This window comes from Trachurus trachurus (assembly GCF_905171665.1).
Source record: "Trachurus trachurus genome assembly, chromosome: 1".
In the NCBI taxonomy this organism is placed as follows: domain Eukaryota; kingdom Metazoa; phylum Chordata; class Actinopteri; order Carangiformes; family Carangidae; genus Trachurus; species Trachurus trachurus.
This window is the reverse complement of record NC_139891.1, coordinates 8,646,114-8,664,414: the sequence shown is the minus strand read 5'-3', so window position 1 is coordinate 8,664,414 and position 18,301 is coordinate 8,646,114. Positions and strand designations below refer to the sequence as shown.

At 40.3% G+C, this 18,301-nt stretch overlaps 1 protein-coding gene across 1 annotated transcript; it reads right to left on the bottom strand.

Moving 5' to 3' along the window:
• Positions 1 to 5,039: 5,039 nt before the first annotated feature.
• chrnb5a (cholinergic receptor, nicotinic, beta 5a) lies at positions 5,040 to 17,401 on the bottom strand (the record flags this gene model as incomplete). The annotated part of the gene is made up of 7 exons (XM_083984034.1): positions 5,040 to 5,189; positions 5,814 to 6,304; positions 6,578 to 7,104; positions 7,947 to 8,056; positions 8,144 to 8,188; positions 13,585 to 13,730; positions 17,356 to 17,401. 7 exons carry the CDS (start codon positions 17,399 to 17,401, stop codon positions 5,040 to 5,042), a joined length of 1,515 nt encoding a protein of 504 aa, XP_083840160.1.
• Between the last annotated feature and the right edge of the window lie 900 nt (positions 17,402 to 18,301).

The following is an 18,301-nucleotide window of genomic DNA, read 5'->3' as shown; positions in this document are numbered from 1 at the left end:
ACTAAATGATGCTTTCTCTTCACTTTCTGTCCATCAGAAAAAGAACGCTTTTTCTTTCACAGCTTTCCTGAATGACTCTAGTGTGTAGATTTTCTCAGACATTTTTGCTGACCAATAAGAGCAAATTAAGAGGGTATATGCCTGACAACAGATTGAGAAGGACCAACTCAGTTTTGGAATAGGTCTATATAGTTTATTAAGCATCAAAATGCTTCAATATGTTGCTACTCATTTATATTATACAGTTAAAGCACATTTCATTTTAAAGAGGTTCACTGTACAAAAAAAAACTATAAAGGCTCATTAAACTGAACTCTAGAGGCCTTGATGCTGCACAGAGGGAAATTTAGCAACACAGAAGTATTGTTGAGGCTGTGGCTTGCATAAAGTTGTATGACCTATTGGTAGTTATTAAATATGACAGTTTATGAGGAACAAAAAAATACTATAAAATACCATGTTTTTTTGTGGTCATATTCAAGTTTTGCACATTGCACATCTTGACAAACTATAAAGTATTATCTTAACATAATGTCCCATAAATGTATTTTTGGCTTTATAGTGCTAATGGTTCTTCTGTTCTAAACGTATTGCGTTCACATGTGCTGATATGTGTAAATTACACTTCAGACTGCAAGTAAGTAAACTGTAAGTCTGTCTGTACAGTTAGTTACACATCTTTATTTGTTGCTTGTAATTATTTTATCCATTTATGCATTAGACATAATTACTGTAATCACATATACTTTCAATTCTATTCTGCATTTGCTATCATTATGTGTCCTTTACTTTTAACCAACAATTACAATTGTTCATTATTCTTAGCAATAAGTATTGTGCAGTAATGTTGGTTTACATGTATGAATATACAAATTCAAACACACAAATTCAAAGATATACTGTTGTTGTTGTTTTTTTTGCAGTTTCACTACCTTGTTAATGTGCTGCTGATGTGTTATAAGTTGCACACAACAACATTACATCCACATTGTGATACCACAGTGTGACAGCTGTCCTGCTCTGTCCTCCTCTGCCTTTCCCCCAGACACACCAGCATCACATCTGTCACCTTTATGCTCCAGTCGACCTCATATTGATAGGGTGGGGCACGAGGAAAATAATACACACTCTCTCTCTTTCACACACACACACACACACACACACACATGAAATATGCGTTTTGTCAATGGCAGAGCCCCACAGTATTTTTGCAGATGTGCTGACTTCAGGTATCAGTGCTTCACTTTTGCTGAGGTGAAGGATTTGGGCCTGTTAAATCATATCATAGTCTATTATATGTGCGTGTTCATTCATGCAATACTACATAAAAAGTAACAGTGTGCTCTGTCTTCACAGGCTGCTGACGGTTGGAAGGTGATGTTATTTTCACCTGATATTACCTTCCTGTTGGCAGATGGACTTTACAAATTGGGGCATATGCACTTGCAAACACACAGAGAGAGAGAGAGATAGAGAGAGAGAGAGCATGGTCTGTACTAATATACTCTCAGTGGAACAAAAGCACATTAGTGCTGTTGAACACATTTCCTCTTTTGTCAGGCTTACGAAGGAGGCTCTCGCTCTCACACACACACACACACACACACACAGCCTGGATGTCCATTAACAAGATGTGACCCTGCATGTAGACTCAACCTTTTTCCACTTCATGTAGATCCAGTGACCAGAGCTAAGGCATAAAAAGAACTTTAACTCAAGTCTGTGTGTGTCTGTGTATGTGTGTTTGTGAGTGAGAGAGAGAGAGAGAGAGAGAGAGAGAGAGAGAGAGAGAGAGAGAGAGAGAGAGAGAGAGTCTCCATAAATTGCCAGTAGCTAATTTTATCTCATCAATGCCATCAATACCAATGACAAAACAATATATACAGTATAAATGTTTTTTATCTGGATAAATATTTCTCAGGCTGAGCAGCCTTCACACGCATTCACAAGCCGACTCACACACACATAACATACACAACTGCTTGAATGTTTGATCAAATGTTCAAAATGTATTTGAGGTCATCAACATGAAACACATGCCACAGATGACACATTAATGTCATACTGTCTGGGAAAATATAAAAATATTTTTGTCACTTCCTCCTGACTCTGCCTGCCCCCTTCCACATACTGAACGCCTTCTTTCATCCCACGCTGTCAGGACTCAGACTCAGTGTTTGCATAGTGTCAGTTATCCCATCCACTAAAGCCATTACTAACTGCTTTCTCCTCCCTCCTCTCATTCCTGACTGTGTGAGTGGTTCATCTGTGTTTACATTCCAAACTCCTACTCTCAGTTTTCAGTACGTTTGGACACACAGCCAAATCACATCCTGTACAAAGTCAGGTGCAATATGAAGACAGAGTACACGCTTGTGAAACGATGTTCAAACAAAAAAATATTTGAACTTTGCAAAGACTTAGAGCAGTTGATTGGGGTTATAGGGTTAGAGTGATTGAGAAAGTGTGAATAAAATCTGTGCACAAATTCCTCATGCTGTATGGACTATGATATGCTAGGGAAAAAACAGATCATAAAAAAGGTTTGTATGCAATCTGAATGGATAAATACAGCCAGTCTCTCCTGGAAAGCATTCACAGTGCTGAATAATTGTATGTACAAAAAGTGCCACAAATAGTTGTGTAAATAATGAACAATGGTAGCCTGAGAGAGAAATTCTTTCCCGAGGCATAATGTTTTATAATAGCAACACCAGGGCCCTCAAAGCAAAGCATTAAATCATTGATTTTATCATTTACATCTGTGACTCTGTTGCAGTGAGAGAGAGAGTGAGAAATGGTCAGCAAAAAACATAAAATTCACAGCCTTTTTATTCAACATATTGCATTAGAGTACAGACAGCGTGAAGTTCATTAATAATATGTATATAGCTTGGTGCTGCTACAGTTCACTTCTATCTTACTTGATCATCGTCAGGATATTCAGCAACAGTTTAAGGCAGTTGTAAAAGTGAGGGCCAAAAGCTGTCAGAGAGGTATAGACTACTGTACATGGAGGCAGAGTTCAACTTTTCCTTTCAAAAAGTGATGGGGAATTTTAAAAAAAACGAGAAAACTTTACGAGACCTCTTCCATCTTTTGAGTCCATTTTGTCATTTCTCATTTTAGCGCAAGTTTTCTTTGAGCGGTCTTCAGAGAAAACAAGAGAATAACAAAGCGAGTGGCGGAAAGAGACAGAAAGAGGAAGCAAGAGGAGAATACACATTCTTCAAAATGAGACAATGCATTAACGGGTTACAGCGCGCGGCTGGGGGAGATCGATGGTGGAGATGAGGCACAAAGCTCTGAAGCAGAACAAGAAAAAGAGATGAGATGAGAGAAGTGGCGCATTAATATTTTTATGAATAGACAAGGTGGATCAGACAAAGATTCTGCACTTTGTAATAACAGAGTTTGGTTGGAGAAGTGGAGAGACAGAGAAAATATGGTCAATTGTGCTTTATCAACATGAACAATTGGCTTATATGTCTTACATAGTCTTATTAGTCGCATTAATGACACTGCAGAGGAGGGCAAGCCTCGTGGTCTTACAGGATGAGAACTTTTTCATCATTGTAGTGGATGTGGTTTATCCTGTTATGCACTGTGAAACTTTAACATTGGGGGAAATACTCTGCAACTGTTAAAGAAAAACTGTGCACAGGCATTGCTTCTGCTCGATGATGATTTCATCTCCATAGAAATTAATTGGTTTTGTATATTTGGATTGTCATGCCTGTGACAAGGGTGGAGCTTCAACAGATGCACAGTCCAGCAAAAATAAAAACCATGCAGTAGAAAACAAAAAAAAGTGTTCTTGTTTGAGGTCCAATGATGCAAACCAGTGCATCTGGCTGCATTTGATGTGGCTGGTGATGTCCAACCAGCAGAGTCCGATTAGAGCCAGTGTAGCTTTTCTGTTTAAGTTCCTATGAGATTTAGAAATCTCCATACCTATGGAAAGAAACACACAATGGGGTAAATATAAGTGAAGACATAACATATCTAAACTTTGACATTTGTATATAAATATATTAGTTGCTACTCTAATACGTAGTTCCTTTTAAGTACATAAGCTACACCTATTACGGACAGTAGGTTCAGGAATACCATATCTCTGTGTTTCAAAAGTCTAAGTAAAAGTTAAATCGTTTTATTTCAGAAAGGAAATTAAATTGGTAACACTTTATTTGACGCCTATTTCTATAACAAATTATAACAATACTACGTTTTGCAGTTATAGCACTGTATAACTGGTAGTAGTTATAAGCACATTATAAATATAGTTATAATGTGTAATAATTGCCTAATAAACGTGTTTAACTATCATGATAGACACTCATAAATTATCAATAAGCATAACACATCATAGAGAATTGTATAATGGCTTATAAGGTCAAGTATCAGGCTATAATAGAGTTATAATGCTCTATAATATGTTAGGCTTATTGTTATAAAGCCTTATAATCATTTACAAGTGTTTATAATGATAATTATACACGTTTAGAAGCCAATTATAACACATTATAACTATATTTATAATGTATTATCGATGTGGGCATTGTCAGCGAGTTACTAACAATTATAACCTATACCTGACCTTATAAGTCATGATAAAATGCTTTATAGTGTGTTATGATTATTGTTATAAAGCATTATGATCATTTATGAGTGTTTATAACTATAGTTATACAGTGCTATAACTGCATTATACCTCATTATAAGTATGGTTATAATGCGTTATAGAGATAGGGGTCAAATAAAGTGTTACAGAAAAATCAAAACAAAACACATTCTTCTGTATGATTCAGTTTGACCTCTGCTTCAAAGTTAAAACTTTCACTGCATGTGCTCTCAGACACATAAGTTTAAGTCAAGAGATGCAGGCAGCGGGTGCTCACTACAGTTTGGCTAGTTACAAAATGTTTGCACAAGACCAAGTCTTTTCTTTGTTCCAAGTCTTAGATATTTATGTAAGAGACTGTGTCAAGTTCTTAATTATGTCATGATATATGTAACCGAATGTTTTAGTGTGTTACTCACTCAGCGTCATCAGCAGTGGGGGTGTTATAGCTCTGGAACAGCGGCTGCATAAAGAGCCCCAGTGTTCCCACCACACACACGAGGATGAAGATCCACAGGAACAGACGGTCTATCACCATGGCCACATATTTCCAGTCCTCTATGATCTGAATCCAAAGCAAAGCGTTTAACTATAACAGGTTGTTAACACTATAAAGGTATGTGTGTATGGTATTTGTATGGTTGTGGAGCTTCCAGATGATCCAGGACACTGAATGTGTTTCAGGCTATAATTTTAACTCCACTGCAGCTGGTTGATACTGAGAGGAAGAGAGGAAGCTCTGAAGAACCTGCCATCAGCAATTACAGCTGCGAAACTAGTTTGTAATATTTATCAAGTGGGGGAGTTTGGGGAGAAGTGTAGAAGGGAAGGGCCTCAAATCTAGAGTAAGCGTATGTGGGGTTTTCTGATTATATCTGATATTTTCAGGAAAGGGGAGATGATTGACAGGTTGGAATAATACCACAAGGGAACAAAAGCAAATACCAAATGATTTAGGACATGGCCTGTTCCATGTCTCATCTAGCCCTGATAACCTCTTCATTTTCCTCTAATCTCCTCATCCCTCCCTATTGCATCTTTGTCATCTTCCATCTCCATAATCTGCTTTTGTGTGTCTTATCTTTCCTCATTTCATGCAATAATAAATTCTACCTTTTTTCATTCTTTAATCCTTTCTTTTCTTTTCTTTTCTTTTTTTTTTTTTTTTTACCAGTTTTTATCTTCTCACCCCTTCATCATCGTCTTCTGTCTTCATGTGTTCAGCAATGTATCTAACTCCGTCCACCGCCTCCTCTACATCTGCATCCCACTGAACAGCCAAAGGCCGCCGGAAGTCCGAATATCCGCCGCCCCCATCGGGGATGTCTCCCACCCTCCAGCAAAACTTGTGGGCCAAGTCCTCGTTGACATAGATAGAGTCAGAGTCTGTGCGGACCCCCCCGAGCCTGATGTTGGAGTACTGCTTCTTATCTGTGCAGCTCTGGGAGATGTTTTTCCCTATGTTACCCCGGTTGGCATACTTCCGGCGGAGTTTATCACGGACGTTGGAGGAGCCCGGACGCCTCATGAAGAGGAACCTGGGCAGTTGGACTAAGAAGAGACGTTTGACCCAGTCGGGCATATGGTGGGTGGACGGGGAGCGGTGGTGCACATTGAGGACGCAGACGGTGCAGACAGTGGAGAAAGTGACCAGCACCATGGTGAACATCAGGTATTTACCTAAGAGAGAGTTACAGAATGAGAGATAAAAGGCCAGATAATGGAATAAATATTTTTCTGCCTTTAATCACACTGCCCTTCATTGGTTTTTCAGTGTTTAAATAATGGATGAATTGTAAATTGTTGTTGATAACATGTCCAACACAAGCAAAGAGCAGTCTTCGCTAAAATATGTTGACATATATTTCGTTTAGTTACGTTTTTTCCTCATTCTTGAATTTGTACAAATGATTTCCCCCCCACTCTAAACAGACAAACATAAACATGACCAACCGATGAGCGGCACTGCCAGAGAGGTGGGTGGCACTATCTTCGATATCAGCAGCAGGAACACAGTGAGGGCCAGCAGAACCGAGATGCACAGCGTCATCTTCTCCCCACAGTCCGACGGCAGGTAGAACACCAGGATGGCCAGCGATGTGATCAGCACGCAGGGAATGATCAGGTTAATGGTGTAGAAAAGCGGCTTCCTCCTAATCACAAAATCGTAGGTGATGTCCAGGTAGGTGATGTCGTTGGGGTCCTCATTTTTGCGTGCCGGGAGCGACACGATGTCCCACTCTCCGCTGGGCGTGAAGTCATCACGACTGGCAAAGTCACTGGTGAGGATCAGGTCCACCTCTGTGTGGTCGTAGGTCCAGGAGCGGAACTTGAGAGTGCAGTTCTGCTGGTCGAACGGGAAGTGCTGCACCTCGATGGCACAGGCCGACTTGTAGATTGCTGGGGGGAGCCAAAAAATATCCCCTGTGTTGGAGACTACAGCGTTGCAATAAAAGGAGACCTCATAGACTCCATCAGCACTGTGTTTGGAGAAGATGTAAGATTAAAGATCACCTGTGATACACTTTACAATGAATTAAAATAATTAAAAATGAGAAGATCATTTAGGAAACATTAAAGCAGAAGTTAGCAGAGGGACTGCTAACTCCATCGGCTGACAAGAAGTTAGCCAAAACGGCCGGATCGCTTACTTCTGCTTTAACGTAGCTACAACTCAATGCAGTTTGTTGTTGTTGCTGCTGTAGCTTGATTTTTGGATAGAACTGGCTAGCTAGCTTCACTTCCATTCATTTTGCTAAACTAGACTAAAGAGCTCCTTTCTCTGGCTTCATATTGAATCTTCTCATCAAACTCACCAAGAAAACGAAAAAGTCTATTTCACAAAATATCACTTGGTTCCTTTAAAAACATCTGAGCTCTGAAGACCGTTTCCCCCTTTACAGCAGCGGTTAATAACCAGACAAGCCTAAGTGTTCCCTCGTGATGGGCTGAAGTGATAATTAACAGATTATTCACTAATCCCCTGCATTTCGGCAAAAAGAGGTTTGTAAAAAAAATTAAAGGAGAAAATTCAGAACATTTTTCCAGATAGAAAGAACAGGCTTATTTTAGCCATAGATTCCTCTTGTAAAGCCTGGGTGGTAATGTCTGCAAACCTCTTAATATTGTTAAATGATACACTGAAATTCCATTAATAGCACAATGTAATCCATTAATACAAGATCACACATATACAGGCTATTAATGTAGCTATTCATATTTTTCATTACACTGACAGTCAAACAACATAATTATACAACCTAATCACTTAAATTAAACACTTAAAAATTGGTCTTCTCTTTGTGGGGCGACATGTACATACTTGTTGTAGAGCACTATATCAGGAAGCCATATGTGTTTTGATGGTATTCGTAGTTTCTTGATGCCTTCATACTTGTCTGGGTCCCATCTAAGCCTGTAGTCATTCCACTCCTGTGCAGAGAGAGTTCACAAACCCCATTACTGACAAACACACCCACATACTGAACAAACTCAGCAGTGACAAAGACTGTACTGTACCTGAAACAGCCATAAGTTGGTGGTCATGATTTGCTCTCTTTCATTCTGCAAGAAAACACCAGTCAAGTCAATCGGGCAATGTGTATAATTCCCATAATATTGTACTCAACAGTAGAGTTGAGTTGTATCATCATAATGTTGTGTAGTGGCGGTGGTTTTAGCGAGACTCACTAAAGGTCAAATCCAAATATCAAAGTGTGCCTTCAGGGGCAGGACACAATATCACAAAGAGTTTTGGGCAAGATTACATAGCCCACCTTACAACACCTTATAAATGTCACAAAGTTAGACTCAGTATAGAGCTGAAACGCAGTTTTGTGTCCACTCTGAGTAAATATGTGTGCTAGAAAGAAAGAAGAGAAATATAGTGGCTACAAGCTGCAGCTGCAGAGTTATTTCAGATGTTAAATAGGTCCAGTGAAATGCTTCACAGTGCATCTAACTTAAGTTGTCTTGGGAAGTCATGTATAACTTTGCACAGTAATGTGATATTAATCTAAGTTGATATATGTGTGTTGAGTTGACAGTATGGTAGCTACCTTTCGACACAGTCGACCACAATATCCTCCTGTCCCGCCTGGAGAGCTATGTTGGGATCAGGGGCACTGCTCTGAAATGGTTCAACTCCTACCTGACGGACAGGACTTTTTCAATTCGCCTGGGAGATTACTCATCTGGACATGCCCCGCTCGTATGTGGTGTCCCCCAGGGTTCGGTTCTGGGCCCCACCCTATTTTCATTATATATGTTGCCCCTAGGTTCTATATTTAAAAAGCATAATGTCTCGTTCCATTGCTTTGCTGATGATGTTCAGATATACATACATTAAAAGCAAAGGTGCATTGCAACCTCTGCTTGATTGTCTGAATGAAGTCAAGTTGTGGCTGTCATTTAACTTTTTAAAATTAAATGAGAGCAAGACAGAATTTATTGTAATTTGGCTCCCCGTTGTCATTTGGGGATGAACCCATCCTCGGGCCAATCTCCTCAAATACGCCTAACTCTGTGAAAAGTCTGGGAGTGCACCTCGATAACTCTTTTAAAATTTAGAAAACAAATTTCATCTTTGGTCAGCTCAAGCTTCTTTCAATTGAGATTAATAAGCAAAATAAAAGCCTACATTCCCCCGGGTGACTTAGAGAAAGTGGTGCATGCATTTATTACCAACCGGCTGGACTACTGCAATGCTCTGTATGTGGGCCTAGACCAGTCCTCTATCCAGCGTCTCCAGCTAGTCCAAAATGCGGCCGCTCGCCTTTTAACAAGTACTAGGAGAACTGAGCATATAACCGCAGTGTTGAGGTCTCTCCACTGGCTTCCTGTTTGCCAGAGGATACATTTTAAAATTTTATTGTTGACCTTCAAAGCCATGAATGGCTTGGCTCCCCTTTATTTAAGTGACCTGCTTGTTCCCCACACTCTATGTAGAACATCCCGGTCAGCTGACCAATTCCTCCTCAGCATACCGAAGTCAAGATTAAAAACAAGAGGCGATCGAGCTTTTGCGGTCGCCGCTCCTAAACTTTGGAATAGCCTGCCATTCCCAATCAGAACAGCTCCAAACTTAGTACATTTTAAATCTTTATTGAAAACCCACCTCTTCTCCCTGGCTTTTAACCCTTGACCGATTGTTTTATCATTACAGTTTTATACATTTTGTGCTTTTATCCAATGTTTTATCCGATGTTTATTTTATTTATTGTGCTTTTATTATTGTGTTTTTATCTGATGTTTAAACTGTAATTGAAATTGTTTTAATTGTAAAGCACTTTGGTTCAAGGTGCTATATAAATAAACTTGACCTTGACCTTGACCTTGATACCCTGACAGATATAGAGGTGTGAGGAATCTGGTTTACAGGGGTCATGTGACCTTCAAACTGAGTAACTACATTATAAATTACCAGAATATTATTATAAAATGCTCAAATATGTCAAATTAAATAAATAAAATAATTTAAAAAACGCTGTTTCCGTCTGGATGAAACGTCAAAACAATAAACTTATACTCTACCTAAGCCAATCATCATCACTTATTATGCGATTGTCTTGCCACCCCTTCCTTCCTCCGCACCCGCCCTCACCAAAAAAAACAGAGCTCCCATCGCTGAGAGAGAGCCTGCTTGATCGCTCCAGTGAGTCAAGTATACTAACGGCGCATTTTATTATCAGTAATGGTAACAGCGTTATAACGGGAGAACAGTAACTTTATTGATTACTTGTTACTAAAAAAAGTAGTGCTGCTAGTAACGCTGTTTATTTGTAACACTGTTATTCCCATCACTGGTGTTGGGGTGATAGTTTGGTAGCTACCTGATAGCTCAGTGCAGAGGCAGAGGTGTGAGGAATGTGGGGTCACATGACCTTCAAAGTTTTAACATTAGCCTACATGTTGTGTCTCCTTAGCAGGTTAGCAAACCAACAAACATCAAGCTAGTTGTTTATGATTCATGAATACCAGAGGCGGGGGCCTGAGTTACATGACTTAAGGTCAGGCCAGAGTAACAAATATAAGGAAGGGTTGCCCCTCCCTAAACGCAGAACATGCACTGTGTAGAAGTAGGGCCTCACATTTATGCATAGGGCAGCATTTTGAGCAATATGTGCAAATTAAGCAATTGAATTGAAGAGCACCAAGTGAGGCAAGAGAGCAACAAGAGCTGTGATCTGACAACACACACATCACTGACTTTTGAAATTTAAAATTCTGCTCAGGGCTCCAATTTGGCCTGAGGCAGCCCTGCTTGGACTTTGATTTAAGTTTGTAAGTTTTTTTTTTAGATGTTGAGATGTTGAAAAATAACATTTAGTTTTTGAAACATGACAGGGTAATTTCTAATGTGTTGCCCACAGACTTGGCAACCTAGTGGGAAGCAACAGAGGAGCAGAAGCCAGCACAAGAGGAAGCCACTACGACAAACATTAGGCATAATTTGCCTCATTATTATAATTATGTCCACCACATAGTTACTTTTGTGTGTGTATTTGTCACAAGGATTACACAAAAAGCACTGGACAGATTTGCAGTGAAGCTGCAGGACAGATTTGGCCTGAGCCAGGAAAGAACTCATTCAGTCTTGGTGTGGATCCAATCTAGAACTGGATCCAGGATTTTTTCATTTGGCAGAGGCAACAATAATAAGAATAATAATAGGACTGAAAATATATAATGATATACACTTATAATAATTGCAGCATTGGTTGGCTTAGTCACAGATCCAGACCCTACAAAGCCACAAATTATACATAAATCAATACTGATGATTTATGACTGTAACAGTGAAACTTAGCTTTTCGTGAACACTATCTTTTATCTGAGGTAAACATGGAGACTGGTTGATCTTCAGAATTGTGTATATGATTTGTCTTGTTTGGTTTTTCTGAGTTCACTTGAGACTAAACTGAGGGGTACGACTTGAGATTTGCGGTTTGCATTCAGATGACTTCCTCCCACCTGTGTCTGGTAAATACCCTCAAACCATGGCTGTTAAATCAAGGTGTTAAACCACACTGTCTCCTGTGTCTGCTTCCAAGTGTGAAACAGCAAATGTGTGTGTGATGGGTTCAGAGTTGCTGGAAAGTGATTTTGTCAGAGTTTGGCTGAGTAACACCTAGTGTACCGTAATGTGACTAAATATGTCCAGGACCGACTACACCTCTAAACAAGGTGAAGACTTGAGCGTAATGGATGTTTCAAATTCCTCTGATACCTCTACAGTGTGTTTTCATCTTGTTTGTTGGCACACCGGTCTGCCACAGCCTTGGAAAGCCTTTGCTCCAGTGAATTAAAGCGTGTTAGTTCAGAGAGTTCATGGCACACACTGAATAACAGGAAGAAGTCAATATTCCAAAAACATGGATGAGCCAGAGATGGATTTCTTTAAATAAAATAAATAAAAAGAAGGAAAAGTTCAACAAATATCTACCTATCCATTTTGTAAATGACTTTTCCATGAGAATGGGGTGAAGTTGGTGTGTATCCCACAGAGAGGTACAGACTGCAGGGGTGCTGCACACCCAAGACAGGTCAACTGTCTATCACAGGGATAACTCAAAGAGACAGACAAACAGGTTCAGACCCATCCACACCTGCAGGCAACAGACAGCCACCCACCAGTGCCTCTAACCTGCATGTTTTTATACTCTGGCAGGATGATAAATTATTATGGTGTTTTTATTATATAGGACATAATAATGTAATATTTATTCAGTGCCTTTTAAAATATCCACAAAGCTAAAGGGAGGCCAAGTTACTGTAGTGAAGCAGGTATAACACACAGTTTAATCAAAGCGATTACACAGTGTAGATGGAGCTTTTTTCAAACAAGTCATCATCAAGCATATCTGTGATGCTGTCTCTGTTGGGTTAATGGTGACCACGACACCAGATTAGCAGGTGTATAATGTTTGTTATAAGGTAATGCAGGAATGCAATGCAATTTTTATAGGCAAACTGCATGTGCAGGATGACCCAGTATACTCAGGGACTTTAATAAGTAAACTGGACAAGACTCGCTAGGGGCCTTTGAAGATGTGAATCCAAGTTGTCGGGTCTAGGTGAGAAAACAAAACAAAACAAAGCAAAACAAAAAAAGGTCCCAGGGTGAACTCAGTGTGGGTGGGAGATTTGCAGAGGTGTCATTTGTGCACTGTGGTCCAGCTCATACACTATTCTTATGTCTGCTAACAAACCCCGCCAGTACTCATTTCATCTAATCATCAAATGGTGGATACATCATTTTATTAAAGGGATAGTTCAACATTTTGGCAAATTGGCCCATTGCCATAATCCCTATAGCTTTAGGAGTAGGTTCGTTACCTTTACTTGTCGGTGCAAGCTGTTTTTAGAACGGAGCCGCGAGCTGCTCAGAGCTACGCTACAGAGGCTAATGGGATTTCTTGTTTTCCCCTCATCAAACTCATCAATTACACAATCCAACAACTCCAAGTTGTTGTGACCTGCACATTCACCACGCTATGAAATAATAATGAAACATTACGAGACAGAGTTGTTTTCGAGGCAAATGCAGAAACTGCTTGCTGAGAAACTGCCCCCAACGGAAACGCGCATCAGTGGTTTTGCATGAGTTTACCTCAAAAACAACTCTGTCTCGTAACGTTCCATTATTATCTCATAGCGTGGAGAATGTGCAGGTCACAACTTGTCCACAAGAGCGTTTTGGAGTTGTTGGATGAGTTTGATGAGGGAAACCAAGAAATTCCATTAGCCTCCGTAGCGTAGCTCTGAGTAGCTTGCGGCTCTGCTCCGCCGTTCTAAAAACAGCTTGCACCGACGTAAGGAACCTACTTATGGCAATGGGCCAATTTGCCAAAATGTTGAACTATGCCTTTAACAATACCTGCTGGTGTCCAAGTCTCAGGATCTGATTTTGTATAATTATGAATACAAATGTGTATGTTTGTGTATTTAAATATACTTACTACGCTGATAAGCTGAGACAGAGACACCTGTATGGAGATGGTGACCTGCTGGCTCTTATTGACAGCAGGTCGGATGAGTTTGTTGTAGCGCTCCGGACCCAACAGGTAGTTCACCAGCCGCTCCTCGGCATTCTCTGCCCTGCTGCCTACAAGAAAAGACACATGTGCAGAATATATGCTTTAAAACATACCTCTATACTGCTCTGTTGGGAAGGAACGTTGTCAGTAAGCAAAACATAAATGTCCTAATTAAATAAAGGCCACGTGTTTGTCCAATAGCAGAAGAGGTTGTGCAATTTCCTTTCAGTGTTACTCTGAATATAAAAATGTCACCACAGCCTGTGCGTGGTTGCAGCTCCGAGCTTGATATTCTCTCTGTCACAGTATGTTTTCAGTCCAGTGGTGTCATCATGAATGATGAACAATAAACAAGTTGGCTGTAAATGAAGTCAATTTACCAAAGGGTATTAAGGCTGAATCATGTATGCTCGGTAATTTTGAGTGTGTGTGGGTTTGTGTGTGTGTGTATGTGCATTTTGCAGTCTCACGCTTTACTGCAGGGTTTCAGAGCAAGAGCACAAACAAAAATGCAGTCATGCATCCATCCCTGTGAGAGGATCCCTGAAGCTTTGTGTTTCCTCAGCCCTAAATTATTGGTTATGTAAAAGTGATTGTATGAATAAGTCAGAAGCAAAATGCTTTTGACCCACTCTCTTGGCTTCCGCAGCCATTATGTCTACATTGTCAAACAAACTGACAACAGCGCAGAGAGCGTTTAATATCTGGACTGCTTCACCCCCTCTGTGCCACATGAATTGTCTGTTTTTGTAAGATTACATGCGGGGAAGGCTGACTGAGCATAGATGTTCTCCCGTCAGCAGCACTCATGCTGCTTCATGTTTTCATGTCACAGTTAACACTGATGTTTTTCAGCTGTTTGGAAGGGGAGAGGAGGAAGAGACTCTATTAGAGCTGAATGTAAACTCTTCAGTCTGCAGATTATTGTAACCTGAGGACACAGGATGTCTCATTAAGTGAGAACCTGAAGAACATGTTAATGTGACAGAAGGATGTTGGTGAAATTGAAGGTTGATTTAATCTGAAGTGGCCACAGTGCAGCTGCACGTCCTCTTTTAAGAACACGAGTGGTTATTTGTTAGATTAGATAAGGTTACAGTGTAATATGTTGTATATACAGGACATAAACAAAGAAGTTGTTTGTGTTGGAGCCTTTTGGAGGATCATTCATGCAAAGAATCGGACAGATATGATAACTTGCTGACTAAAGAACCTGAGAGTTCTTGTTTTTTTTTGTTTTTTTAACACAATCCTAGTGTGATATGTTCACATTAATTGACAGGTATCGATGTCTGCACTCTCCACCAGGTTGGATTGCCCATTTGCTAATTAGCCAGTAAGTGGCTTAGCCTTGGGTTAAGCCTTGGAGTAGGATTTGGATCCCCATTAGCTGTTACTCCTGCAACAGCTCTTCCTGGGGTCCATGTTAAAACATGCATATAAATCCAAATAACAATAATATTTTACATGAATACATACATGAATACAATTTCAACACTAATTTAAATTTAAATTACTGATGACAACATTGACTCTGTGACAAACAAATGTTTACACATGAGCACAACACAGAGAAGGAAAAAGCTGTGTTAGACATTAAGAAAAATATACACACTTCTGTCTTGTGATTTCAATGTCACCACCATTACATTTCCAACTTGTGGTTTGATTTATGTTTACCTCTTTAAATTAGGTAATGATGATCTTTAATGTCCCCTACAAGCTCTAATAGTTTGGTAGACTAGAGCAAGTCTCATAGCTTGTTTGCTTTATTATTGAAAGTTAGGGGAGGGTTAGGGTTCATCCTCTTTGATTAGCTTGGTTTATCATAAATAGGAACCAAGGGGCTGTATAGGTTAAAATCCAATGCTTGTAAAGCTAAGTGTCTGATTTATACAAATCTGATTTGGATGAATATCTTGCATTATAGTACAGTGTACTTCTCAGTGGTACACTGTATTTAAAAAAAAACACACTAATATAATGTGCAGGCTCTCCTCTTTGTGTTTTTAATCTCTATGTGTTTCAGCAGTAAATGATCAGGCTGTCACTGAGGAGTGGTGGCAACCATCATAGCATAGTGCAAAGCCTGGTCAGACCGACAGGCCTTCAGGGAAACACAAACACTCAAAACAACATGGCGGAAGACACAGGGAAGTGCTATGCGCCCTCTTGGTGTATTACATCATTTCAATAATTTAGACCTGTTCTTGAGGGTATCATTGCTTTGATGGATGCTGCAGAATAATGCGTGACTATGTTACCTGTCATACCTGATCTCTGTCAGTGTCCTGCTGTTTCTGTAGAGCGGATATGAACAGCGATGATCCTGATTTAGTTTTTCGCCTTGTTCATTTTTGGGTTTTTTTTTTTTTTTTCCAAAGCCCAACAATGTCTACAAGGTTTATTTCATGGGTAAAGGATGGAAAACCCAACAGTCCATGAAACACAGGCTCAGGTTGGTGAAAGGAAGTTCCCATTTTGAGGTGTTCTGCCTAAAAGACACTAGACAGGTTTCTCTTTGTGGTCGAAAAAATAGCCCTCTGTAAATTATTCAAAGAACCCATCTGCTGTTACTTACAAGTATTTTCAGAGTGCGGACATCACACACAGATTTAAAACCCTCGGAGCTAAAAATTGTTGTGAGGAGAATTGTGACTACTTTTGATTCAAAAACTCAGACACAACAAAGACGTACCACATCCCCACTTTTAGGGAAACACGGTGGTCCTCTGAGTCTGTGTCTTCTTCTTTTTTTCTCACATTTTTGTTCAAGTGATGATTTATAATCAGTGTAACCTAACCCTAACCCTAGAATACAATGACAGCTCATGAGATATTTGCAACTAAAGATTTGTTCATGCTGTAAAAGAAAACTTAAATACCAAACATCAGTCAGCAACACTCAAGGTGATGTCCTCAATACTATAGCAGTTTAGGTCCTACACATACACATACATTACACACTTATTTAAGGCTTCATATATTACAGTAAACATGGATATTTCTGGGAAAGACAAATGTCATTTCAGTTTTCAGTAGAATAATTATGTCTCTGAGATACAGTAAAATTGTCAAATGTTTAGGATTATGCTATGACAAATTCAAGTTTTCTTTTACAGTAAATTACTCAGCTAAATAGTCCAGAAAAATATTTCAAATACTGAACCATTTCAACACATAGACAATCACTTGTTCGTACACAGCAAAGAACTTAGGTGAGTGGTGTCTCAGTTAAAAGCTAAGGCCAGTTCCAAAGAAAGATTAAAGGTCAAGTTTAAAGTCTCATTGTGTGTCCTTTACATAATGTGAGCTGCACGTGACTGTCAGAGAAACTTCTTGTCTTTAGCAGGGCAGCCTTGTGTGTGTGTGTGTGTGTGTGTGTGTGTGTGTGTGTGTGTGTGTGTGTGTGTGTGTGTGTGTGTGTGTGTGTGTGTGTGTGTGTGTGTGTGTGTGTGTGAGAGAGAGAGAGAGAGAGAGAGAGAGAGAGAGAGAGAGAGAGAGAGAGAGAGAGAGAGAGAGAGAGAGAGAGAGGCTGGATTGATGTTCATGTCTTAATCACAGAACCTCATTCAAAGTTAACAAAGAAAATGAAGGGGAAGAAACTTTTTTTTCTAACAGTAGGCTATATTTTCATCCTATCACACCATCACACTCGTCATGTAGAAATATGAAATATATCAAGCAACTTACTAGTGATAGAGAGGATGAAGAACAAGAGCAGAGTGTTGGTAGTCATCTCCTCTCTTCTTCCCTGGGCAAACTCCCTACTTTTCCCGGATGCTCCTCCACACAAGAGAAATAAGATCATCAGCGCACAGACTCCGTCGTGTCACAGCGGCCGAGCCCTTCACCTCCAGCCTCAGCTGTCCGATCAGTTTATGCGTAGATGCCAGCTATGATAGAGAGCTTATTTGTAGGAAATGTTTATTCACCAGAGACAACATGTTGGTCGTTTATTTTACAGCGTAGTACTACAGGAGCCGGGCTGCTCATGGTGCGCCTCCGCCTCGGCCACTAACCAGCAGTTTAAAACGCTCTCGATCCAAATCCAACAATTTCAAATGAGCGCGAGCTGATGTTGTCCACAGGAATAAAAGATAATATCTCGCTCAACTTCTGCCTCTCTGGATGGAAAGCACCGGCGCTCACCTGGGCTGAGTTCGCTCTCTCCACCGCAAAAGCGCACACAAGTTCTTGGTGCGTAAAAGAAAGTGGCGCAACTCAAAGTTCAGGGTGCGCCTCCGGGGGTGCGTGGCTTCCTCGGGGTAACTAATACTGCTCCAGTTATAATGTCCTCAAAGAGCTATTTCCCATGAAACTCGCAGAGAGCGGAGGAGAAGCCAGAGAGAGAAGCAGCAGCAGCAGGAGGTGGAGGAGGAGGAGGAGGATGAGGAGGAGGAAGAGGAGAGCGGAGTTGTGGAGGGGAGGGGTATGTGTACGGTTTGAGCCCCTTGAGTGGGAAACACTCGCGTCACGCGGGCTTGGACTGATGTTCAACTGCCGGTCCGCACTGGCCCCTGTTCGATGCTTTGAAGAGAAAGACGAAACACACACACACAGCTAATGAATGTGAACAGAAACACACCTCACTCACCTGTTATTACTCTCACATTTATATAACAAGCATCATAATAAG